The sequence below is a fragment of the Vicugna pacos genome, chromosome 19, assembly GCF_048564905.1.
Source record: "Vicugna pacos chromosome 19, VicPac4, whole genome shotgun sequence".
In the NCBI taxonomy this organism is placed as follows: domain Eukaryota; kingdom Metazoa; phylum Chordata; class Mammalia; order Artiodactyla; family Camelidae; genus Vicugna; species Vicugna pacos.
The window spans coordinates 40,212,301-40,233,715 of record NC_133005.1 but is presented as its reverse complement, the minus strand read 5'-3'; the positions used below and the strand labels follow the sequence as shown (position 1 = coordinate 40,233,715).

The 21,415-nt window shown below is 45.3% G+C and overlaps 1 protein-coding gene across 2 annotated transcripts in view; it reads right to left on the bottom strand.

Annotated features, from left to right (window-relative positions):
- DOK5 (docking protein 5) overlaps window positions 1-21,415 on the bottom strand; it is a 127,642-nt gene that overhangs the window by 8,946 nt on the left and 97,281 nt on the right. For both annotated transcript variants that reach the window (XM_072944455.1, XM_006206644.4), the window contains exon 6: window positions 19,714-19,849. In XM_072944455.1, coding sequence (XP_072800556.1) covers window positions 19,714-19,849 — 136 coding nt within the window. The remainder of the gene's footprint in view (window positions 1-19,713; window positions 19,850-21,415) is intronic.

Genomic DNA, 21,415 nt, shown 5'->3' with positions numbered 1-21,415 from the left:
AGGCGAAGTCATGGCTCTAGCATGTAGGAGTATCCAGCCCAAAAGACAGTGTGAGGCCCCAGGACCTCGGGGAGCAGTCAGTGCTCTGTCTGGCTGCATCAGGGGAACTGACCTCACAGGGGAAGGTTCAGAGAGAAGACAGCTTAGTGGGATGGGAAAGAGGTGAACAGAAGGCAAACGAGGACAGTGCAGCCAAGAAGAGCGGGTGTGTGATTTGAGGCAGCCCCCCAGCCACCCTCTCATCTGAGCCCCAGTCTAGACACAAGCATGACCCAGTTTATTGTCATAATATACCAAGTGACAATTCATAATATCTGATTTCCTCGAGTTGCCTGAATATCAAATAAACCACCCCAGTCTTACAAAACTGTGCCCCAAAATACACAGATTTGTACCAGGATGGTCATGAGGACACAGTTTGCCATCATGGAAAACTGGAGGCAACTTTAGTGTCCATCTCTCAGGACCTGGGTAATTGCAGAGACACACTGGAGTACGTGGCAATTGCAAACCACAGGAAAACAGATTTACATCAACTAAAAGGGAAACACTTACATACTGTGTCATTAAGAAACAGTGAACGGCAGACCACTGTATCTAGAGGAATGCCGTGTTACCTGCTCACAGGAGACAAGGTGGCATCAAGTATTTACCCATGTGGGTTGTAAGAGAGTTCAGTGGGATGATGCCTGCTTAGCACTTGCCTAGCACAAACTAGGAACAGGGAAAATGGAGGGTATTATTATGGTGAGTATAAACTGTAATGCCCACTGAAAGATTTTTTTTTTAGAGACTACTCCCCACTTTACACATCTCATTAACATGGTTTCAGGCGTCATATCCGTCTATTCACTCAATAAAGCCAACATATGAGGCTTCACACCCTGGAGACCAAAACTGATGAAGTTGATGAGACTGACCTTAAAAAAAGAGATTATAACCATTTTCCAAAGACAGTTTTAATTTATATGTCTTGCATTCACATGTGATGGATGGAATTCTCTCTTTAGCCCAACAGCACAATTACCAAAATGTGTCTCCAAGTAGAATTCCACAGCACTAAATTTCATGCGGGCATTTTTTCCTGAACATCTATTAAATCAAAAGGGCAAAAAGCTGAAAACAAAGGCCAGTAGAAAAGTCCTGCGGATGTTTCTCTATTTCTGTAGAAAAGAAAGTCTCAAAGTTTAAGAGCAAAAACCAAAACCAAACAAGCTAAAAAAAACCCCAAATCACCAGTGATTTCTGGGGACATTCAACTTCATTCACATGGAATACAAGATAATAAAGAGAGGAAAAGAACTGAATTTTCATGGCACTGATTATTTGAGTTTCTTAATATAAAGGTATTATATTTAATGTAATAAAAATTTTAATGTAAAGAAAACATTTATAAAATAGCCATCACCTCAAATTGTGCTACAATTACCATAAATATATTTCTGCAGCCCAGTGTGATTTGGCTGCATTTTTAGAAAGTTTAACTTAGGAACAAAAATAAAATGACACCAATGTCATGTTTCATAGAGAACATTACAAAGCCTGGTTCTCTGTTTCTTCCTCAACCCTCTGAAAGAATATCTCATTTTATGAAAGGGGCATTTGAATTGTCTTTGGAGAAAAATACTCAGAAAAGTCTTCTTATTTCACAACGCAAAAGTGTCCAACTTCTCTAAGAGTGAGAAGACTCAGGAAGCCATTTGAGGGAGAGTCTAGCTGCGTCCTAAGCCTGCGAGCTTTCCCCACTCCTCACCTGGTTCACACCTCCCCTCCCCTCTCAGGAGTCACCTGCCCTCGACATTTTCCTGACATCGCTTCCCCCTTAATGACCTCAGGTGCTCCTACCAGACGTCTCCTAGCCCAGTGCTTACTCTGATCATCTCACAGTTTAGTGACAGCGGCTAAACCAGCCCACCTCCTCCTGCAGACTGTGACTCTGAGAAAGTGGGGATCCTATCTGTGTGTCCCCAGCACCTAACTGGGGACTCCAGAGCCTTAACAAATACACAATGGATGAGGGAATGAACGCATGAGCTCAGCCCTTGCCCAGGCAGTAGGGGGTAAATCCTAACCAACCCAGCAAATTAGAAGCACTGTGAGCCCAGAGCTGAATTCCCGCGGAAGCTCTAGGTCCAGGTTAAATGAACGTGGTCCTCCGGGGCTGCGGGAACATGGTAATAAGACTGTGTCTTTCTACTCTGCCATTCAAGGGGTGAGCAGGGGCAGGGCCTCAGGGAAAGATCTGCGTCTGCGCGGGTGCACGGTCGGTCGGGGCAGTCGGGCAGCGGGGGAGCTCAGCTCTGCACATTTATTCATTCCATCAGCAGTGTGGGCTTAAGATCCCACCAGGGGAAAACGACTAGGCTTCGTGAATGTCAAACAAATGCCACCTTGTACTTCAGCACTCAAACATTCTCCCTAAACATCAGGGGTGCATGTAGGTCTCTTCCTAACCCAGTCCGAGTGAGCTCTGACGCTGCCCGGCGGCCTGAAATAATCCATCAATGGATGTAACCGGTGGGGTTTCAAAGGCACCCAGAGCACCGTGCTGCCGGTGGGGAAGCTGCCTGTGGAGCAGGAGCCCCGTGTTCCTGCTCAGGCTGTGCGCCGGGTGAGCCAGGTGGTTCGGATCACACCGCTCCCCGGGTTCAAGCCTCAAGTCTCCTTTCTCATGGAACTTCCCTTCTAAGGAGACAGACCGTAAAACTCAACGAATAAAAGAGAATCAGATTGCCTTAAAAAGGAATGACGTCCCGATACATGCTACAAATGGAATAAGCTGAAAACATGATGCCAAGTGAAAGAAGCCAGTCGCTAAAGACCACGTAGTGTGTGGTTCCATTTAGATGTGATGTGTGGGATGGGCCAACACAGAGAGAGAAAGAAGGCAGGTCGGCGCTTCCCTGAGGCTGGGCGGGTGATGGTTAAAGGCAGTGGGCTCCTTTCGGGGTGATGAAAATGTTCTGGAGTTGGCAGTGGTGATGGTTTCACAATTCCATGTCCGTGGTGAATAACACCACTGAATTGTACAGTTAAAGGGTACAGTGTGGGGGAGGGTAGAGCTCAGTGGTAGAGCGCATGCCTAGCACGCACAAGGTCCTGGGTTCAATCCCCAGTCCCCCCATCCGATAAATAAATCAGCCTAATTCCCTTCTCCCCCTTCAAAAAAATTTTTTTAAAGGGTATAGTGTATGGTACGTGAATTATATCTCAATAAAGCTGTCCTCAAAAAAATGAAGCCAGATAGTAGTATGTGCTATGTGAACTATTTTTTTTTTAAAGTGTGACGTATGAGTTAGTGGGTGGCTACTTCCGGTCAAGTAGTCCTAGGGGAAGTTAAGATTTTAAAAAATGCTTTTTTTCAGTGGGGAGGTAATTAGGTTTACTTACTTGTTTTTGGAGGAGGTACTGGGGATTGAACCCAGGACCTCATGCGTGCTAAGCAAGCGCTCTACCACTTGAGCTATCCATGAGGGAAGTAACATTTAAATTTGAGTGACAACTGGCCAAAGCGTGGTCCTCCATCGTCATCATCCCTGTCATCCTCATCAACACAGATCCTTTTAAAGACCCCTCAGAAATTAACACAGCATTGTAAGTCAACTATACTTTGATAAAAAATAAAAATTAAATTTTTTAAAAAGTTCCTAATAGTCACAGTGAGGGAAGTGCCAGTTAGCAACACCCTTCTCTTATAATAATGGGAATTCAAATCAACCCTCTTGGGAGAGAAAGCATTCTCTGACCGCAATGTCTACGTGTCAGCAAGAAAAGAAAAACCACTGTCCCCTCCGGCGCCAACCGCATTTTGGGTTTCTGCATTCTCCGTTGGTTTGGCTGGCACTTAACGGGGTGCTTGTTCGCTCCTCTTATGAGTCTGGGACTGGGAGTGCAGCGCAGCGGCGAGTCTTAGCCATAACACTAAGCATATTGTCCTTCTCTGGAGTCCAACTGTTTCCACAAGAGTATTATGTTTTGCAAAATTGCACAGCATGACAGGATGTAAGTGTTTGCTACCACAATCAGTCTTGAGTAAGCTCACGTGCTGGGTGTGTGACACTGTCTGGACCCATTCAGAAACAAGCATAAATCATCATGGTGCCAAACAGATGACTCCTTCAAGACCTGCCTCCCTCCCTATCAGACTCAAACTTCCACCCAGCTGCACCTGAAGGTAAGCTGAGTGGTGTCTTAGCCCTGAGCCACTCTGCACACGCAGATCACATCAGAGTCTTCCACTCGCTCAGCCTGGGCCCTGACGAGGACACGGCTGGACAGTAAGACGGCGCGGTGAGTCAGAGCTCCAACTCCGCCGAGTGTGGGCGCAGCCTGAGAGACGTCCAAAGCTCATCCACTCCTGGAGTATCCCCAGTTTAAGGATGTATATATAAACCAACTTACTTCCTCTGGATATTTTAAGCACAACATGTGGGCAAAGTTGGATCAGAAGGGATACTTGTCTCCAAGAGAGAAAAAGTAAAAGTAGGTTCTGAAAGAAACCGGCATTTCAATGTCTCTTTTCTCCACTCCACTCAAAGCAGCTGTCTCAGTGACACCGCCCCTCAAATTCACTGACATTCTCCACTTGGCTTCCTGAACTACGCCTTCATGTTCTACCCTCCTGGGAACATAATATTGGAAAATATACTCTACCCAAGCTTTCTGGAGCCCGGGGTCAGCAGTTCTCCACGCCCTCCAACTTTAGTAAGCAAGCATCACCTCGAGGGCTCATTAAAATGCAGATTACTGGCTCCCATCCCGGCTCCCATGGGGTTTTGCATTTCTCCCAAGTTCCCAGGTGGTTCCTATCATACTGGTCCAGGGACCACACTTTGAGAACCACTGTCCTAGGTTATTTATCACCTTTAGATCTATCACCCTGGGAGAAAAGTTTTCCACTGTGGTAAGAGCCCAAAGTCCGGAGTCAGGAACTTGGGGTTAAAGTTTGGCATCTGCCACGAACAACTGTATGGCCCTAGGTTAGTTATTTAATCTCCTTTAGGCCTTAAAATCCCGTTAGTAAAAAAAAAAGAGAGAGAGAGTGAGAAATAGCTCCTACTTCTTAGCAGCTAATTCCAAGAACACACATGACTCACTGTGGAGTTCCATAAATGTTAGCAATATTTATAATTAGCCCTTTATCAATCAAAATGCTATCTTTAGCAAGAATTCTGAACAAGGTCCTAATAAGAACATTGACATTTTCTTTTTAAAACTAAATATTTGATATTGGACTGTGTTTCTGGCTTGAAGGTAGAAGCTTTAAAAAAGTGTTCAGGCAACAACAACAAGAAGAAGCCACACATCAAGTCAGATAAATAAACATGCCTGGAGAATGTATTTCATCACCAGATCCCAGCCGGCACACAGTGAACTCAATGAACGACAAGGATGAAGCTCTCACCACAGACATTCGACAAGTGTTAAGAACGGGAGAAAATCCAAGAAGCTCTGGGTCCCCCCCGCCCTCCCCAGAGCGTTTATATTCTCCGGCGCAGCTTTATCTCTGGATCTGGTAGTATTTTGCCAGGACCTAAAAGGAGGGTGGGGAATCCACATTTTTGTGATATTTATTACCCATTTTTTAAAAGTTGTAGTAAATTACATTCTTTCTCCCTTGGTATATTGACGTATTTTTTATTATGTTCAGGAAATACAGAAAAGAATACAGGTAGAGTTGAAAAAAGCTCCATAGCCATCACTTAGAAAATCTAAAAGCAAAGGAACACAGAGAATTTATAACATGTTAATATTTTCTTTCAGTCGTTTTAAAAAAATGTGCATCAGCGAAAAACAATGTGACAATGAATATATGTATGTTCATGTATAACTGAAAAAATTGTGCTCTACACTGGAATTTGACACAACATTGTAAAAATGACTATAACTCAATAAAAAAAAATTTTAAAAAATGTGCGTACATGATGTATATCCGACACAAACTGCAGGACAGTGTATATACTGTTACACTGCCCTCTGAATATATCCTCAAGTTCCTAAATTCTGCCAGCTTCCACACTGTCATTTGAATATCTGCGTTGTTGCCCGTCCTTTGGCTGCACCACACACTATTTGTTCATTTCCCTAACCATTTTTAATTCACCAGATAAGATAACAGAATTAAATTGTGACCCAATCTCCTTTATGACATTTTTTTCCTGCTAACCACAACTTTTATTGAGACCCACTTTATCAACAACTCTTCCAATAACCAGTTTTTTAATGAATTTTAAAATTTAATTTTAACTTCCATGTCCAAATTGGATTTCTGACTGACTCAAAAATTACTTTTGAATGCTTAACATCAGAAAAGTAGATGAGTTGTTCTTTTCATTTTTATTCTTAAACAAAGCAGTCTTACCTCCACATTGTTGTGTATCTATGCAACAGACTAACTTGTTAGCTGTTACAAAGGAAGAGGCAGATCTTTATGAAGTGACATGAAACAATTCTGAAACCAAAGGGCTGCAAGTACTTATTTGCGCATGTTCCTGGGGAGAGCTCATCACTGGGATGGGGTTAAAGACCATCTCTCTACTCTGATGACTCTCAGATGCGCATCTGTAGCCCCAGTCCTGCCCCTAAACCTCAGACTTGTGGACTTAGAAGGCTGCTTCCCACCTCCACCTAGAGTCGCTCATGCACAGACTCGAACTAGCCTCTCACGCTCCACTCCCCGCAACCTCGTCCCCTTACAGGGCAAATGGTTCTTCCATTCGACCCACTGCTCTGCTGAAAGGAGGAGGAAATAGAGAAACCTCTGAGACTATCTTGCTTACTCTCTGTCCTACAAGAGTTCATCCAGCAGCAAATCCTGTTGTTCAAATCCTCAAAATGTATCAAGAATCCACCACACCAGCCTGGCCCACGTCACTAGCACTCCCCTGGCTGCCTAGACGACTGAGATAGCCCCTAACTCCGCTTCTCACCTGTGCTCTGGCCTCCCCCACCCTGGTCTTCCCCAAACGGCTGCCAGAGGGCTCCTTTCAGTAGCAAAGGCAGCATCTCTCACCTTTTCTCAGAACCTTCCAATGACTTCCCAACTCACCCCATGAAAAATCCAAAGTCTTTTAACACGACTACCAGGCCATACAGGATTCCACAGGATTCGGCTCCTGCTGACTTCTAAACACCTCCTACCCCTCTTCTCATTTTATCTGCTTCCAAATCATGGCCTTGTATGTAAACATGCAAAACACAGAGCTGCCTCAGGGCCTTTGCACTTACTGTCCCCTCCACCTGGAAAGGTCGGCCCTTAGAAATTTCCAAGGCTCACTCTTCCCTCTCCTCAGCTCTCTGCCAGATCACCACATTATCAGAGCAACAGAACTCCTTCCTTTTCTCCTCCTTTCCACCGCAGTCTTCGCCCTAGCATCCGCCACCTCCTGACGTAGCTTCATGTTTATTTGCTATTGCTGATCATCTGGCTCATCCTGCATAACAATGCAGTAAACTCCCTGAAGGCCAGGACTGTGTCTTGTCCTCTGCTGTACTCTTGCTTCCCAGAACAGGGTCGACACAAAATAGGTGTTCATGAAATGAATGAACCTGCTAATAAACTGTTCGTTTTATATCTACAAGGTGATACGACATTCTGGAAGGATGCAAAAGAATCTGGTGAAGTGTTTACTTCTGAGAAGGTAAACTGGGGACCTGAGATACTTAAGCACAGGAAAGAGACTTGCTTTATGCTGTACATCCTTTTGCACAATTTGCACTTTACATCATGTGCAAATCAAATCTTTTGATCCAAAAGCCTTCTTTTGAAATCTCAAAATAAATCACGGCTTCTTCCCTCAATAGCATAACAATCCATACGCTAGTTTAAAGAACTTTCTAATGATGAGTAAGGCACTGAGATATATGTGCAAGTATCCCCCACTCCTCCAGGAACAGGCTTGCAGAGGAGAAATATCTTCCCCTTTACACACTGTAGGTTTCGAGGTGCCCCCCTCCCCAGCCCTAACAGCCTTAATCTTCTCCAGATGACACTTGACTAGAAAATGAAAACAAGGGGGAATTAAAAGGAGACTAGATAAGAATTCTCAAAGAAGCTTAAACATAATTTCAAATTTATAACTGGAGAGAAGTACTCCAAATGTCTCATGAATAGTAAACATGTTCTGAACTGAATCTTAAAATGCTAGGTTTATTCCGACAACATCCAGACCAAATGTCTCTCTTAAAAGAGGACAGCCGTCTTACACAACACTTTTTCAAAAAGAGATAAAACTCAGTGTGCGTTTGTTGTAGCATGCAATCTGTTTACCAGGTTTGACAAATCTGTGTTTCTGAGGTTTATCAAACACCCTTGCAACGTTCTAGCACACAGATCTTGGACGGCTTGGTGCTGAGAGTCACTGATTGAGATGGCTCCATTTGCTGCCTTCTTTGGGGTTCTTTCTGCCTGAGGAAGCAGGTTCACTGAATCAATACAAACTGCTTAAAATGCTAATTGCTCCGCTAAGTGGCAGTAACAAAATCCTCTGGGACCAGGATGCAAATGCTGTTGAACAAGTTTTGGAATCACTGAGGGGCAAGCCCGTGGGTGAGAAGACGTGTCCAGAGGTCTGCCCAGCCTCCCTCCTGCCCACCTTCCCTCCACCTGCCGGACGGCACGCCCCACTGTCAGAGGAGGAAGGACGTCTTAAAGAATCTAGCTTTCTCCAGTGACAGAGCTTAACAATGCGTTCCTGCTTTCATAAACCCACAAAACCCCGTGAACAGGTCCTGCTGAGACGCCTGTGAAGACTGGGAGAGGGCCAATATAATCGGACCATCAGGGAATTACACCGGCATTGACACCCCGTTCTCAGCACAACGCTGCTCCCTGGATGATCAGGACAGGTCTTCCTGCGGATTCCTGTGTGTGTACGGGCATCAGAGCACGCGCTCCCACGCTGTGCCCTCTCTGGCTCCCGTCTCGCTCCTTCCTGAGACCAAGGAGCCAGATTCTCAGTCACTTCGGAGCCACAGGCCTCAAAGTGTGCTCCCCATTCAAACTCTAATGCCTCCCCCAGAGCTGCTGACATTGGAGGTGGAGCCCATCCACCTGCGGCTCAGTGCGCCTTCCAGGTGGGGTGGAGGACCACTGTCCCCGAGTCCCCCTTTCCCGTCCCCTCACCCCATGACCCTGCCCAGACCACAAACACGCTTACACCCAGACCCTACATGCACCCTCTCTTCTACCTCCACAAGGTCTCCCCAGTTTACTCCTTCCTTTCAGTTCCCACTGACTCTCCACATCCTGGGCCTCCGGGTCTTGTCCCCGCTCTTCCCTTACCGATTGTGAGCCATGGAGCCTCAGTTTCCCGCCCTGTGAAATGGACCTAATAATATTGCCAATAAAATGCATTCCACTCAAAAGAATGAATAAGACCAAGGCTGGCAAACTTTTCTGTCAAGGGCCGGATATTAAATGTCTTTGCCTTTGCAGGCCATCCGTCTGTATTGTGCCAACGAATCACCTCTTTTGTTTCGATGTATTTCTCACAGAAAGCACTGGGGATGTTATGAATACCTTAAAGGCTGAGCTCATATTCTGTTCACAGGGATAAAAGGCACCTGAGTTTCACTTCCAAAGCTTAGAGAAATGGCAGTTGGTCGAAGGAGATGCGGGGAGATGGAAACACGCCCACTGTATCTTGCGGAACAGACTCTACCCGTGATTCTCCTGCCCTGGGACCCCCAGTGCCCCTGGGGCCTGCTCTCAGGTGGAAATCAGCTGTCTGCCCAACAGGCGGGCTTCCGTGGCTTTCTCACGAAACCCGCTCCCACGCGCTGCTGGATCCTGACTCTGGCTCTGACAGATGTTTGGCACGAACCACCCAAAGAGCTGTCTTCGCTTTCTCCACCTCCTCTCCCTTGTTCTGACATTGGGAGCAAAGTAACCTCAAAATGTTGCCGAGGTATCACAGGATCTTAATGAACTGTCAAGGAAACACAGCAAGCAGAGGCTTACTTCTTGAAAGTTACAAAAAAAAAGGGAGAGAGACAGAAAAGAACAAGTGAGTAGGAGAGAAAGATTGCTAAGGGAAAAAACGCAGCAGAGACACTCGGCGGTGAGCTAACTCTGGCTGAAACAATGCGTTCCTTGTCGCTGCAGCTCCGCTGGAGCAGCCGTTAGTGGAATCAACCGTTTGGGGCCAAATCTCCAAACGCGGCGTTTTGCTGAGCACCAGATGTGCTCCAACGGTTATTTTCATGGGGAATGAAAGTGATTTGCATCAGTTTATTCAGAGCCATCTGAATTCTCAGCCACATGCATAAAACAGAATCACTCCTCCCTTTGCTTCTGGTAACTTCTGATGCCTCCTTACCAACGAGAAACCCTTCCCTCACCTGGTACCATCGAAATGGATAACCTCAGGGACTGTTTCCACGGCCTCTCAGAGCAGACTTGCTTGGAACCTGGGCCTGGTTTCAGCCTTGGGAGGGAACTGGGTTTGCTATTCTGGCTCCATTTTTTCTTTTCTCTATGCTCATTAAAAATTGTCTATTTGACAACAAAAACTTTAGGAAACCCTGTGCCAGGCCCTGAGATTACAGCAGACACACAGGGGGAGCCTAGTCCCCTGCCCCCAGGGGCCTCACTATTTGGAGTGGAGCAGCCACTTACTCGAAGATCAGCTTTTAAGGTTAACGCCGAGGCAAAATCCCCACGTGGTCAGACTGAACCTTTAAACTCAACAGCTTACACTCACTAGAGGCAGGTGCTTTGGTGACAAGACGCCGGGTGCGTGCCAGAACTGCGACCAGGGAGGCACGGGGTGTCTCCTGCTCACTTCGGGCAAGTTCACTGACTCAAGTGATGGGCTGGTGGGCAGAATGGCCTGGACCACGCAGAAGGGCTGGACTTCGTTTTGCTGAACTTCGCACTGCAAAGTGGGTATAAGGAACTCTGCAAACTGACGAGGTCCTGCTGAGTGCTTGACTCTGCAGGAGCCTTACCCCCAGGGCTGATGCTGGCGCACTTGCACAGATGCCTCCGTGTCTATGGAAACAACAAACAGCAGCACTCAGCCCCATCATCCGAACTCCTGGTGACGGCCATTTGCGTTGCCCTGGCTTCGGGGTGGCCGGTCAGCACGAGCACGGAGGGGCTCTTCCTAATGGCTCACATGTGCGGCGCCTTACTGTGTCCCTCCCAAGCACCTCACAGGGACCAGCTCTCGTGAACCCCACAACACTGCGAGACACAAACACTGTTATCATCACCCACATACGACACAAGAAGGATAAAGGGCCAGAGGACGCCAAGCTGCACAGCTCAGAAGTGACGTTCAGTCCTGGACACTCCGCTGACCCATCGAATTCTTGCCCAGGCTTTTAGCAGAACCTGCCCTATCTTTACAGCAGGGCTTCTCAACCTGCCACGATTGACATCTGGGGCCGGGTCATTTGTGGTTGTGGACTATACTGTCCTGTGCATTGCAGAATGTCCAACAGCGCCCCTGACCTCTCCGCACTAGCCGGCAGCACCCCACCTCCCGCCCCCACTCAGCACTGACCAGCGCAAACGACTCCCGTGATTGCCAGGTGTCTCCTGGGACACAGTACGCTGCCCGCTAAAAACCAGGGGTTAGGGGTGAGCATACAGTCCAGTTTTCCTGGCTGCATCCTGTTGACGTCTGTTATCCGGGCATAACTCTTAATCAAGGCCGGCTTCAGGGGCGTGTAACTGTGCCGTCACTCAGGGCGCCACGCTTAGCAGGGCCTCGTGCTTGATTTGATGCTCTGCTGTCACCATCTTGAAAATCTTTATAATTTTTGAACAAGGGACCCTGTGTTTTCATTTTGAACCAGACCTACACATTACATAGCCAATGTTGCTTTTAATAGGATCAGACTTGACTCTCAAAAATGTCCCAGATTGGGAAAAAAAATTTCCTAGGGTCACCCTTCTGATTACACAAAACAGAGCCTTTAAAAGCTCATCACACAATTTTTGCCTTATTGCCTGAAATACACGAAAGCTTGGTTACTCTTCTGTAACAGACTGCACAGGGGGGTTTTGTCACCAGGTACAGTCACATCTACACATGGTTTGCATTTTCCATCATAACCTACTACATGCAAATCCACCTTGACACTTTCCACAGTAAGAGCCAGAGAAATGACAATAATCTTCCATAAAAGGAGCAATCAGGGAAATAAATGTCTCGGCCAAAACATGAAGGACAGGAGGCGTGTGTGGTTCCCCTAGATCAGGGGCTGCGAACTTGAATGTCTAAGTGGCTCATGCAGGTATCAGAAATGAGTAAAGCCTTCTGGTTTTTGAGACAACAAGACATGATAAGAACTACAAAAAACTGAAGAGCAGTCAGCATCTCAAATGGTAGTCGCTATTCAGTTCTGACTCAGGCAGGCACGGTGTTATCTCATTTTGCCAAAAGATAGAACCATGTCATTTTATGTGAAACCTTCTATTGTAAACACTGGGAATGAATTTCATCTTTAAAAAGTATCATCTGTGCGCAAACCTTTGAAAACCAAACAGAAACCGGTCTGCAGGTGCCAGCTCCCGACACCTGTCCTGCGGTCCCTCCCCTGCTCTGGCCACTCAGACATCTACCTAAGTATTTTTGCTGCCTGAAGTGAGTCAGTAGACAACTTCCCCTTCCCCCTTGCTACTTACACAAGGGAGGAAGAGTCATATTTCATGCCCGGACAGGTCAATGAATATTTGAGAGAGAACCTACTAAGTGGTCAGTTTCCACTGCTGTAGAAGCAATTGACTGTATCTCCCCCTCAAATGGAGAAACTTTCATAGCTGTTGGCAACCTCCCATCCAGGACCACCTCCGAGGGCCCCCTCCACGCTGTGTTCTGGTCATGTCCAGACACACTGATGTCACAGGAAAAAAAAAAGCCATACCAGGCAAAGCATGTGTCTGCTGGGGCAGCCGAAAGTGGGGACCTCTACTGATGGGCATCCCCAGTGTCTCTAAAAATGACTGATTCTGGTTAAAATCATGAGTGGCCTCTGATTTTACTGACAGGTATTTGGGATTATCACTTTTTCCTTTGACAAACTACTGAAAGAAAAAGTGAATCCACATGGCTCGGAGGAGAGAGGCTGCTTACAAAGTGAGTGTGAGCCTCTGGGACTCTGCCTACAGTCCTGCCTCTTCCTCACTCGTTTAGTTCACACACCTTTGATATTGCTAAGTGTGACCCTACTTAACTGCCTCCTTTAATTCCAGTTACGTCACGTGCACAGTTTATCCAATCTCCCCCTCTGGGTGCTACTTCTACATTGCACATAAGCCCCCCGAGAATGGGGACGTCCTCTCCTTGTCACTTCTTGGCCCCTCGTGGACAGCAGGGCTTGGCAAATGTTTGGGAAACAGCAGAATATAAGAAAAAGGGAATGACTCCCTCTGTGAACATTTGTGTCCACGTCATCTTTGCTTCTTCTAGTCAATCTTCGGAGTAAATTCCTCAAAGTACTGTGGTCGAGAAAGAGACGTGTGAATTTAACTTTGACCAACAGGGACAAACTGCCTTCTAAAGAGACCACGGCGAACTGAGTCCCAGGACGACACTCTTGATGTTCTGAGGGCTTTAATCATAACTTCTTATCTAAATTTTAGGCTCCTTTAAAGACGCAAAATAGTTTTTCTCTACATTTTATTTTATGTTCTCTATAAGATCTACTTTGTAAGCAGCAGACAGGTGTTCAACAAAAGACTTTTTTCAATTACAGTTAATACACTAGGATATAAAAGAGTTTAACTCAGGAGTGGAAAAAAAGTTGATAGCTGTTTTAAGCAGTACACTTAAAAAAAAAAAAAAAACCTGTAAGTTAACCCAACTAACCAGAAACCATAAACAGAAAAAGAGGTAAAAACTGCTTTTTCGTAGGTGGAGGGGTGCGGACACAGTTGCGAGAAGGGAGTGTATACAAATAAAATCCTAGCAGCCAAGAGTCTTTTTCAAAAGTGTCTGAGTAATAATGAAATTGATTTGATGCTTTCTTTGATGACCTCTCTTTGTTATTTTAAATGTGTAGACCATTGCTTTTTAAATTAGGTTGAACATAATTACTTTGGTTTCCAGAACTGTAGAATTTCCCTTAAATTCTACAAATGCATTAACCAATTTTATTTGTAAAACCAAGACTAGAAGTAAATCTGTCAATGAAACAAACAAAGAGGGGAAAAGAACAGCTCAGAGTTTAACCCTCCAATCCGGGTGCACAGTCAGGGCGGCAGAGGACGAGGAGACACCGCCTCTCCATGTCGCCTCAGTGGAGCCCTGCCCTGCAGCTCCCGAGGGCGCCTGCTCCTGTCACCCTGGCCTTGAAGGAAATTCTAAAAATGACAGGCCCGGTCGTGGAATGAGGAACATCCCACACACTGCCACTCCTTGTTCCAAAATTAGACTTTGTCATAGACACTGATCTCCAAGCTGGTAAAAATAGCTGTGTGCTCAGGGGAGTCCCAAAGTGTCCCGGGTAATGACTTTCCCTGCAGCTTCCGCAGCCGGGCAGCGGCGACTCCTGAGCAAACCGGCCCCTGCCGCCCATCTCATGCGACAGAGTCCTTCCCCTCACACCGCGGGCCCACCCCACCCTCTCTACACCCTCTTCAGAGTGAATTCTTAATAATGCACAGAGTTAAAAAGGGAGCAGGTGGGGAGAAGACTTAGCAGACAGAAGATGGCTACCAAAGGAAACAGGATTTCTTGTAACAGGAATTTTCTTAGACACACTCTAAGTTGATACGTATTTCTGAAAGGTACTTTGCTATTCCAGGTAATTTGAAAATGTGAAGACAGTTCTCCGTGCGGATATTAGAGAAATATAAGGGCTTTAAAACCCTTCTAGGGAGTGAAGAGGTTTAGGATAAAAGCAACCTGAGTTCCTGGCTTCAACAGTAATGAGCTCCAAGGCTGCAGGCAAGTGACGTAACCACTCTGAGCATCTGTTTTAGCATCTTCAAGAGCTGGACAGTGACTCCTTCCAGGCCAAGGGTCATGAACTCCCTTGAACTGCAAGCCCCGTGGGAGCATGGGCTTCACCTGTCAGGTACCCCTGCAGCCTAGGGCACACAACACAGCGTATCAGGTCCCCCATGAACATGTTTGAATGAGGACGAATGAATGAATCTACCTCAGAGATATGGCAGTGATTCAAGAAGAAGCCAGGAAAGCGGCTTGATAAGTGGCGGTGGTCGTTCTTACTCAAGAGCCTGGCATATGGCAGGGGCTTCACACATAAACAGCACTATTAGCAAAACACCATCAGGTAGGAAACATATTTAAACAGTAAAATCAAAGCACTAGATAAGTATTATTCCAGAAGTCTGCACGGTGTGGGGGCAGACACTAAGGAGGCCCCCGTGGTCCCCTCCTCCAGGTGTGCACACCCTCGTGTGATCCCCTCCCCTGCCCGTGGGAAGGACTTGTGATCTGCTTTCAACCAACAGCCTATGACATGGTGGTGAGATGTCACGTCCATGACTGGAGTCCATAGGACCGTGGCCCCCATTTTGCAGGGAGAGTCTTTCTTGCTGGCTTTGATGAAGTAAGTGGCTGTGTTGGGAAGGCCCACGTGGCAAGGAACTGAGGGTGGCCTCTGGGAGCTAAGGATGGCCTCCATCCAACGGCCAACAAGAAACTGAGGTCCTTGATCCTACAGCCCCAAGGTGGTAAACTCCACCAATAACCACCGTGAGCTTGTGAGTGGGTGGGTCCCCAGCCTCACCTTCCGTGAGGCCCGAGCATCTCAGCCTTGTGAGAACCTGAAGCAGGGGGCCTGGGTAAGCCCTGCCAACCCCCCTGACCCACGGCAACTATGAGGTTTTAAATAAATGTGTGTTGTTTTATGATGCATAGTTTGTGGCACTTCGTTACACAGCAACATAAAACGAATACAGGTAGAAATGTAGGCAGGACATCACTTGGCCAAAGCCTGGGTAGCGAATGCCCAGAGAGGGACCGTCTGGTGCGTGAGAACAGAGAGCGGCAGGGACTGCGGAAACCTGAAGATCCCCATTCTACCCAAAGAAGGAAGGCACTCTGGGGCGTTTCTGATGGTTGCCACGTGGGGATGTGAGATCAGAGTGACTTTTTTGCTTTTCAAGATAATACAGAAATTTGAGTTTTATGTGAGGCCTCCTAAGTTTTAAATGCTGGACATTAATTTGGAATTTTTAGAAGAGCAGTGAGCTGATCTCACACAGGACAAAAAAAAAAAAAAAGAAGAAGAAGAAGAAAGAAAAATAAACATGTTTCAGGGCTTGACTTCGAGATAAAGTGTAAGGTGGGGGTTACCCCAGCACGCCTGCTCCAAATTCGAGCTCTGGTCCTTCCAAGCCGGTGGCACTGTGCCTTCCATCCAAGGGTCGTTGTGAGGGTTAGAATGTACACATGAAGTCAAAATACTGTCTGTTACAGAGTAAAGACTCAATATTACCGATACTGTTATTGTATTAGTTACCTGTGGCTGTTGTAACAAACTACCACAATGTGGGGACTTAAAATGACACAAATGTATTCTCTTCCAGCTCCGGAGGCCAGAAGTCTGAAATCAGGTTCACTGGGCTAATGAAGTCAAGGCGCCAGCAGGGCTGGTTCCTTTTGGGAGTTTCAGGGTAGAATCCGTGTCCTTACTTTTCCCAGCTTCTAGAGGTCACCCACATCCTTGGGGTCATATCTCCCTCTTCTACTTTCAAAACTATCTGCAGACTCCTCCAATCTCTCTCTGTCTGTCCCTCTGCTTCCACTGTCTCATTACCTCCCATCTGGCTCTGACTCCTCCTGTTTCCTCCTTCCGAGGACCCTTGTGATGACACTTGGCCCACCTGGATGGTCCAGGACAATCTCCCATCTCAAGAGCTTTAACTTAATCACATCTGCGAAGTCCCTTCTGCCACACAAGGTAATCTTCACAGGTTCCAGGGATTAAGATGTGGAAGAGCTCTAGGGAGCCATTATTCAGCCGATCACAGTGATGATGATGATGATGATGATGATAATAATAATAATAATAATAATAATAATAGTAGTAGTAGTAGTAGTAGTAGTAGTAATAGTAGTAATAATTATTATTATTATTCTAATCACAAGCCTCTTCTTTATGACTTCCGAGATTCAGGGCCGTGAGTCTCATCCAAACCAATTCACTCAAGGCTGTAACATCAAACTGTCATGAGTCCCACGACGATGCATTCTATCTTGAAAGCTTTTACAACAGTGACAGCTAACAGTGGATTAGGGCTTCCTAACAATGAGATTAGCTTCACCACGGTTCTCCACTGATGACCCTGACCATCTCAGAGACGCAAGCCCGTGGCAGCATGAAGGTGATTCCTAGTTGAGACTCCAGCCAGACCTGCGTGGATCCACTCCCAGTAACTCAAAACCACCGCTTAGGGAGTGTGGGCCAACAGCAGTATCTCCACTTGCTTCATTTTAGCACAGCGTCTCTTCTCTCCCCTCATCAGAGATTGATTCAAGTACACTGATTTCAAGCGTTTCACCATCCCCAGTTTAACGTCCTTGAGATTCAGATCCCATTTTGAAGCTTACTCATTTCCATCTAAAACAGGATGTTTTCACTTTAAAAATCACATTCATTTGATAGAGCTTGTTAAGAATACAGCAAATTAAAAGCAAACAACATTATACTGCAGTTAAATTTGCAAAGGGATGATGTGAACAAATTACTCATATTCCTGATTAATTTTTAGTGGAAGTAATGAGAAGGTTGTAAATGGAAAAATGTGTGCCTGCAGAACTTGCCTTTCAAGCACATAATAATTTATGCTAATTGATGGCTTTATAAAAAGGTAATCTTAAAACTTCAGATGTTTAAAGGCATCTAATGGGATGTGTGTGTGGCTCACAACTTTAATGCAATGGCATGCTGCCCTGTAAGTTCAAAATGACTTGAGTTCTACTTTATATCTATATTTATATCTCTCTATCTACTCACCCATCCATCCCTCCATGGATTTATCTATCTTTACTGCAAGATCCAGAACTGGGAAGCATACAAGGAAATGGATACCAGGACTACATTAATTCAGAAAAAAAAATTTTTTAAATGATTGGGGAAAAAAAATCAAAAGAAGAAGAATATTTCTTAATATGTGAAAATTACATGAAATGTGAATTTCAGTGTTCATCGATTCCATGTTACTTATGCTTGCTTTTGCTCTAAAAAGCAGAATTAAAGAGTTGCAAAGCCTAAAATATTTACTGTCTTGCCCTTTACAGAAAGTTTTGCTGATCCCTGCTCTAAAATCCCAGAGCGTTGTGTGCACAAGTCATTTGGGAATAATCTAGAGCTGCTTTGGGATAGATCATATTGCTGGCATGCTTCTCCCCCTCTTTAAATCCAACCACCCTACATGGTTAAATCATAAATTTTCCAAATGCCCAAATCTGACCATGCCAGCCCGGTTCCTCTTGGGTTTGCAGATTTCATTCCAGAAGTGAATCTCTATGCATGGGTTTGCAGCCACAGCATATGATTTGCATTACTTAACTGTTGTGCATTCATCTCAGATTTTTGTGAATTCATTCTTTTTAAAGAAGAAACTCGTGAATCATAATTCTCTGTAAAACTCACAGTCCCCAGCACCATGCAATGGACACAGTAGGTGTTCCGAGACAGCGTTTATATCTGCTCATGCGTCTCTGTGCTTGTGGTGTCATTAGACATTGATGACTGTGAAGGTTTATCCACCAGTGATGGCAAATGCATGGCGGTGGGCAGGAGGGAGACCTACAGATAGGTTATCTTTGTCCCACAAACTGTTCACTGTTTTCTTGTTGATTTCAACTGCAATTAATTTCCAACAGTTACAAACTGGAGGATATTATGCACAGATTCAAATTCTTGACTTCAGTGGAAAAAAAATCAAGAGCTCTCTTACATGGGAACCACAATCTCATGTCAACAGCTGTCCGATCCTGAGCTTTTGACATTTCACCCCAGTTTCCCCTTAGCTCTCTTCTCTCGCTTACACTTTCTCTCTGACCCTTACTGATGTTTGAAATTATAACTTCTGATACAGTTATAAATACATAAATATTGGTAGATAATCCACACAGCTGTGTGCATAGATGTCCGTACACATCCCATTGACTCTAATGGACATACATACACACTGCAAGAGGCTGAATGCCATGTTCCCCACTTTCATATTCATATGTTCAAATCTTAACCCCCAAGGCGATGATATTAGAAGGTGGGGCCTATGGGAGGTGCTTAGGTTGTGAGGGTGGGGCCCTCATGAACGGCATTAGTGTTCCTATGAAAGAGACCCAGAGAGACCTCTCACCCCTTCTGCCCTGTGAGACACAGAGAAAAGATAGCCATCTACGACCCAGGAAGCGGGTCCCATCAGAATCTGCCGGCACCTTGACCTTGGACTTCCCAGCCTCCCAGTGAGAAGTAACTTTGTTTTTTTTATAAATCGCTCAGTCTATGGCATTTTGCTGTAGGAGCCCACTCTGATTAAGACACACACGTAACAACTGAGGCACAAGTAGGTAAGAAATGATGAGGGGCGTGTGTCTCCGTGTTACCCACTGGCCGCTCTGGGCTTCCCAAGGATGACATTTAGTCCAAGCAATACACTGCTCAGCACAGGAGAAAACCACCTGCCCCCAGGGATACTGACCACGTCTGCAGCGCAGATTCCACGCCTGCATCCTATAGCGGCGCAGATGGGTCGTGAGCGAGCAATTCCAAACGTACCATTGAATTTTTCACGCTCTGGAGCAGGCGCTCGTGCTGCTCAGCGATGGCCAAGGCAGCAGAGTGGACCTTCTGGTAGATGGCCTCCCCATCTCGCGTTTGAAAGATAAACAGCCCTTCACCAGTCTCACACATCCTGTGAAAACAAAGACAGGCAGCTCGTGAGAGTCAGCTCCCGCAAGTTCAGTGCACTGAGAGCCTAGACTATTCCACGAGCCTAGGCTCATTTATTTTGTATGAGATTGGGATTCCTGTTCCCATGTGCGAAACAAAGTTGGCCAGAATCAAAATGTTCGAGGAACTGTTATTAATATGGGCAGGGAAGCAATCACTCTAAGCCAAAATAGGGCCCAGCATTTCTCGTCGTGAAGGTTTTGTCATAGAAGGTTAACACAAAGCTATTTCTTGATTCCCAGTATCCCTCTATTTCCCGTACGACTCTCATACAGGACCCCTGCACAACTACCCTCCCATCACAGTCCACAAGTCAGAAAACGCATCACTAACTGTGCCACTCAGCGCAGAGGTGGAAGGATCCTAGGACTCTCAGATTCTGTTCTAACCACCCTTACAGACGAGGGCTTTAAGAATTATTTCATTTCCAAAATCATAGATCAAACTTCACCTCAGCTTTCACTCATTGTGGTGAACCAAGCGCAGCTCAGAGTTTTTTTTAATGGACAATGAACATAACCATTCTGAGTTAATGTGCGGAACATGAGAGAAGCTACTCAAGGAGATCTATATGGGGTTCATCATTAATGTTAAGGACGAAAAGGAGGATCATTTCCACCTCAGACTGTTTAACAAACAGAAATGAATTCTATTAATAAGGGAAGACTGGTACACATAATTAGGCAAGAACCAAATAAATGTGTTTTAACTACCAATTATGTATGATTACCAAATATATTTTAATTATTCTCAGCATTTTTAAAGAACTTGGACAAACTCATCAAGGATAATTTTTAAAGGATATTTTTTAAAGTTCTAATTTTGATACATAATGCGTATCAACAGTAAACTAAGAGGTTGTTTTTGTTTGTTTTAAAGATCAATATTTAATTATTATTAAACTATTTAATTATTAACAATGACTTAATTGTTCTAATACCTAATTCCAGTCCTTCCACCTCAGAATCTCTTGCTGAAAAGCTGAACACTGGCCTTACTGCCCGAGTTCTGTTCACATGTAGAGGTTCATGTCTAAACTTTTTAACACAGCAATGGACACCAAACAAATTTTCAGCTCAGACTACTGTTAATTATTTTATCTATTCTGGTCTCTGCAATTAATGCAATGCAAAAGGAAGATTTATCCTTATCTAATGTTCCACAGTTGGCCTAATACCACGGCCATATGGCACTTTTCAGCATATACTGCACAGTGTACACTAATTGGTCAAAATTAATGTAAGAAGAAAGAGAAAAACTGGAAGGCTCCGTCAACAAGCTATTATGAAGAATAGCTTATGAGGTTGATCGTGTGATTTTAACTAGTAAGTCGTTCTAATCCAACGAAGAAATAAAAACTAAAAACTAAAACTCAAGTCCCATTTCCTTCCTGAAGATTTCTTAAAATACCCCCGCCCTCACTGCGATCCCCTCTTCATCTGATCCACCATACGGATTTGATTCTACTACTTGGCACCTAATTCTGCAAGATCTTGAGTTTTTCACAACTCTTTTTTTCCATCAAATA